Source organism: Xyrauchen texanus, chromosome 16, assembly GCF_025860055.1.
Source record: "Xyrauchen texanus isolate HMW12.3.18 chromosome 16, RBS_HiC_50CHRs, whole genome shotgun sequence".
In the NCBI taxonomy this organism is placed as follows: domain Eukaryota; kingdom Metazoa; phylum Chordata; class Actinopteri; order Cypriniformes; family Catostomidae; genus Xyrauchen; species Xyrauchen texanus.
Genome location: NC_068291.1, coordinates 34,870,251 through 34,876,250, shown reverse-complemented (window position 1 = coordinate 34,876,250; position 6,000 = coordinate 34,870,251). Strand labels below are relative to the sequence as shown.

General features: G+C 34.6%; 1 protein-coding gene across 2 annotated transcripts in view; it reads left to right on the top strand.

The window, feature by feature from the left end:
- The first annotated feature begins 3,879 nt into the window (after window positions 1-3,879).
- The window catches only part of LOC127656964 (serine palmitoyltransferase 2-like), a 919,074-nt gene continuing 916,953 nt past the window's right edge, over window positions 3,880-6,000 (top strand). For both annotated transcript variants that reach the window (XR_007972223.1, XM_052145558.1), the window contains exon 1: window positions 3,880-4,074. Coding sequence is in view for 1 of the 2 variants with exons in the window: in XM_052145558.1 (XP_052001518.1) it covers window positions 3,952-4,074 (123 nt within the window). In the remaining variant the exon portion in view is untranslated. The remainder of the gene's footprint in view (window positions 4,075-6,000) is intronic.

Genomic DNA, 6,000 nt, shown 5'->3' with positions numbered 1-6,000 from the left:
TGTTTGCCGTTTGGGACACTCCTATAAACATTCACTGAAGGAGGGCCATAAATTATCTTGGGACCTTAATATAAGAAATGCTTGGGTATGGGCTATTTTAGCTTGGGCCAGTAAGCAACCACCTAGCAGCCACCCAGAACACCCTAGCAACAACAATGCAACATGCTAAAACCCACTCAAAACCCCTTAGCAACCACAGAGCAAGGCCCTGGCAACCACCCACAGTTTTGCACAGGCAAGCACCACTCAAAATTTACAAATGTAGTATAAATAATAATGACAATGTTCGACACTGATCTAACAGTGCCATTAGCATTTTAAGAGGGAATTTTTTTATACTTGTCAATACAGCTATTTCCAACACACAAATTGATATGTTTTCAGATGTCCGAAGCAATAGATAAGAGATGAGAGTGTTGGAGGGGTGACCTCGAGAAATGTGGTGGATTCGTTGATTATAAAAACGTGCGGACTCAGGCTATAGTATCAGTTAACACATCCTGTTTTCATCTCTGCACTGCGATCTCGCTTAAGAAAAAGGCTACTTTTACTCTATTTCTATCCCTCTTTTTCTCTCTCTCACTCACTTTACAACTCAAATGCATTTGGAACCAGTAGCAAACATTGTCTAAGCAGGTGGAGAGAGGGAAATAGAAGCAGCGCAGAACGCAGTGGTACCCCTGCCTGTCTCGACAGCCCCCCTCCTTAGAAACGCTTTATTCCCATCAGCTGCATTCCTCTTATCACTACCTTCCAGATGCACGTCGGGCAAGAGGCTCCATAATTAGGTGGTGCGATCTCAGTCTCCGATCACTTTGGTATGTTATCTGCTCTGACACCAATCTCCTTGAGTGACATTCTATCCAAACGGTTATATAAACCACAGTCCAGGATCAGTGTGTGAAAAGTCAATGCAGCAAGAGGATGAAGTGTGGGTGGGGGTATGGTGGGTTTGCTAAAGGCTCGAGGCAACTGCTTTCCTACTGTTTTTTTTTTGTTTCTTTTTTAAATTAAACACAGAGTAGTTATGTGAGAAAAAGAAGCAGGAGGAAAGATAAAGGGTTGCTTTTGAAAAAAAAGGGAGGGGGGAGATTAAAGGTTTGGGTGTAATGTTTTTGGCAAAGATTTCTTGGCGGGGCTGTTTAAAATCCGGCTCTGCCTGGAAGGGTAGAATGAAGATAGCATGTATGCTGAAACATAAGATCATAAGAGAGTTGACAGAGGGTTTGTGTAAAAGTATTTTGCAAAATGCTGGTTTGACAGCTTTGGGGGAAAATATAATACAAGATTGGGTTTGATTACCCTAAAATCTATTCTTTCTTTCATTCTTCTTAGCATATCCCATGTTTCATGCATGGGGTTAATGTCTTCTCAGCAGGGGTTGCAGCCTTGGATTGGAACTATTAAAAAAGCAAATAGAAACATAATGGCAGCTATTGTTTAATGAGTGATAAGTAAACATACAATCTTATCTTTGGCAGCACGAGATGGTGTGTATCATTCTTTCATTTATGTATTTATTTTTTCTTAAGCTTTTGTACAGCTAATTCAAAGTGAAAATGCAGGTCTTGTGTTGACACAGAGCAAACAGCCTTCTTGGACTGGTACATTCTTCTTAACTGTGGGTGCATTTAGTCTGGCAGAGGGCGTTAATAGGCTTTTTTCTCTTCAGGATACATAGGGTGTAGTCTCCGTGCAATGCGATGATTCTGGCAAAATCCCCATAGTTCCTCCTAGAGGTACTTTACAACCAGTGATGTAAGAGAGACACCAACTGGCCCACTGTGTTCACTCCACCCTAGTGAATATTATAGTATATTGTTTCTTTTTTCCTGCACTTGTATGTGTTAATTTATATGTGGACTGTCAATAACATGTCCAGGTCATATTTTACCCTAAAAACCATATATATATATATATATATATATATATATATATATATATATATATATATATATATATATATAAAATTACAAAAACTGGCATTGTGACATTATTATTATTTAAATATTAAAAAAGATAATTATATATTATTTAAAATTATTATTATTTAAAGTATTTATACTGTACATTGTAACATTATTGTTTTATTACCTTAAGCTTATTCTGATATTCATTAGAAAAAAAAGAGTCCACAGAATCCAATGAAAAAATAAGAAGCAAACTCAAAGTAAAACATTCATATATATGTATTACTGTTTTGAGGAAACATGATCAGACATATGCAAATAGTGAAAAAATATTCTTATGCAAAATAGACCCCCTTTGATTAGGGGGTGACATGTTTTTCGTGAGATTCACTGTAAAGTACTTATTATTATTACTTATTAATAATATAATTTGTTATTGTTATGTAGAAATTACTGAGCAATATATAAATAACTGGAACCTTCTAAATATCCATGGTCTATTAAAATGTCCATTTTGAATAGACTAATATGGATACAATTTAGATTTTTTTTATTGTATAATATGTTACATAAGACATCATTTTTATAATTTAAAAAGTTTTATAAAATTGTATAATTTTTTTATAGCTCTATCTATCGATCTATCTATCTATCTATCTATCTATCTATCTATCTATCTATCTATCTATCTATCTATCTATCTATCTATCTATCTATCTATCTATCTGTCTGTCTGTCTGTCTGTCTGTCTGTCTGTCTGTCTGTCTGTCTGTCTGTCTGTCTGTCTGTCTGTCTGTCTAGCTATACACTACCATTCAAAAGTTTGGGGTCACTTGCCTGAAATGTTTCTCATGGTCTTAAAAAACAATTATTTTGATCTGAAGGCGGATGCTTAAATGTTTGAAATGAGTTTTGTAGACAAAAATATAATTGTGCCAAAATATTAACTGATTTAATTACAAAACAAAAAAATAAGAAAAGCAGCCACTTAATGCCCAGCATATAGATTGGAACTCCTTCAATACTGTTTAAAAAGCGTCCCAGGGTGATACCTCAAGAAGCTGGTTGAGAAAATGCCAAGAGTACATTTCTGCAAAATCTAGGCAAAGTGTGGCCACTTTGAAGATGCAAAAATATTACATAATTTTGATTTATTTTGGATATTTTTTGTCACAACATAATTCCCATATTTACATTTCTATAATTCCATAGTTGTGATGACTTTACTATTTTTCTAAAATGTGAAAAAAAAAATATAAAAAAAAATAAAGAATGAGTAAGTGACCCTAATCTTTTGAGCGGTAGTGTGTTTGTGTGTAAGTGTAATATATATATATATATATATATATATATATATATATATATATATATACACACACACACACAGGATATTATGAATAAATAACAAATATAAGTAACTATTTGTATCCTATATAGCCTACCTAAGAATACTACTCGAAGGATTTCCACTTCAGTCGAGTGTAAAAGTAGCTTGAATATATATATATATATATATATATATATATGTAAATTATAAAGGAAAACAGGAAATGGATATCATTTTTGTTTTTATCTTATAAAATAGCATTTTATATGAGTGGAGCATTCTCCTTCACCCATATTTTAATTACCTGATCAAAACCACAATCAAAACATATTATTTAAGCGAACTGACATTATATATTAGATCTGAAAGCATGCTCAACCAACTGCAAGCGTCACACAAGTATTCGAGCAATCCAGGCACAGACAGGTGAAACACACAGAGGTTAGTCGAGTTCATTCCTCTTAGGAGCCGTGCGCAGGAGAGTCACTCCCTTTTTAAGATCGGATTGCATCTCGAGCCACGCCCATCTTTAGACATCCGTGCTCTGATTGGCTGGAGTGGCTAGTCAGAGGCGTTGATTTCCGGTGTTGGGAGGTTGGATTTTCAGGTTTCTTTCTTATGGGGTTTTCAGTGTATCACACACACTGATCACCGACACGGTTCATCGTTTTCGTCTTCATGCATCGGATCGCATGTGTTTGATCTCAGATAATTATGACTGAGAGCAATAAGAATGAGGATAGCCATGCAGCGAATGGCGAGAAACCAGGAAGAAATGGCATGGTGAAGAATCATAATAATAATTGTCATCATCGGTATCAACAGCAGGACAAGAAGGTGAGATCAGCACCACGCATTGAGATCTTTGTGTCATTAAATTTATTATTTAATATCTACTGGTGCATTATTGTGTATGATGATGATGATGATGGTGCTGATGCTGATGCTGATGCTGCTGCTGATGCTGCTGCATGGCAACACAACAACTGAAACTCTAAGACATGCATTTGCAATGTTTATGGCGTGATCACATAAAGTTAATTTAGGCAACCAGTTAAGATGTAAACTTGGTCCAGGTGATGCATTTTAAGAACCCTGACTACAGCATCGGAAAGATGGTTATCTAGCCAAGATAATATGTACATAAGTGGAATCTGGGATGGATATACTTGTGTTTGTTGATATAAATAGTTTGAATTCCAATGCAAGAGCTTTATTGCCATAACAGTGTAAAGCGGTCTTGTGCAAGTGATTTGAAGCAACTCATGATTCAGGTTTGAGCTCCAGGAATTTGTCATGTGGCTTTTGTACAGTAAGTGTTTTCTGTGGGTGACTGTTTAATTTAAACAGATCCTTACTTTATCATCACAGCCCTTTTGTTTATACATCTGAACTCTATTAAAATAGATTAAAGACTTCTGTTTTATTGCACACTCCACTTTGATGTTCTGCAACAGCCATTCAAAGGCAGAATATCACACAGATCTACCTTTTGTGTATCAGTTGTTATCCATTTTCCCAAAGACTTTCCTGGAAGCCACTTACAGCCCTGCAGCTGAATGCAAAGTTGTGCTGCTGTCTTGGAGCTGGTGCCCCCTCACGTGGATGTCACTGTTGCTAGACTTCGTGGTATTTGTTAGTAGTGCATGACTAGTCACATGTGCCTGCAAATCACAGGGTTTTGAATGCACCACTTGAACTGTTTGGGCCACAGCTTAGTGAAGTGATATACACTGGGCTCACAAAGTGTTTGCACATTTAAAAATGTTTGAATGGCTTATTATATATATATATATAAATCACATATAAAAATGTCAAACAAATTAGCATTTATTTTAAAGAAATATATCAGTAAACCCACAGCAGAACAAAAGCTGTAAAGACGTCTGCACCAGAAACTGAAAGGGCTTATATTTCCAAGTACCTTTGATGTGTAAGCTCAAAAATCATATACTTAAGTCCAAAAAAAGAGAGGAAGCTTGCACACAATGTGTAGAAAATGTCTTACTCATTCTTTATTTTTATTTATTTATTTATTTGTTTATTGAGAGGCCAAAAAGTGCAGACTTTTGAAAGTCTTTTTCTACAAATTGTAGTCAAGCTTCCTCTCTCTTTTTGTGCTTAAAAATGAAATATATGACAATTTTTAAAAGCAAAACATTTTGTGAAAAGAAGTTTGATAGGTCTCAAATTATAAAATGCATATTGTTCAAATATTTCAAAGTTTTCTTGGTTTTAAGACTTTAGTGGAACATAGTTAATGTGATAAAATATAATAATAATAATATAATAATAATAATAATAATAATGTGGTTACTCTGCTAGGACACCTTTGTGAAAGTTCTTGCATTATTTGATTGCAAATTTGATTCTTGATTTGACATTTTGATATTTTTTGTAGATATTGTTATCTATGCAATGATATTCAAACATTTTGAAATGTGACTAAGTTTCCAAACACTTTTTGCATTGTATTGTATGTTACCAAGCTGTTAATCGACAGCATGTGTGGCATAATGTTAATGACCACAAAAAATTATTCCAACTCATCCATCCTTTTCTTTAAAAAAAGCAAATATTGAGGTTACAGTGAGTCACTTACAATGCAAGTGAATGGGGCCAGTTTTTTGAAGGATATAAGCAGAAATGTGAAGCATATCATTTTATGAAAGCATTTATATTAAGTCTTCTGTTAAAACTCATGTATTATTTGAGCTGTAAAGTTGTTTAATTCTTCATTTTTACAGTTGTTTTAGGGTTTGT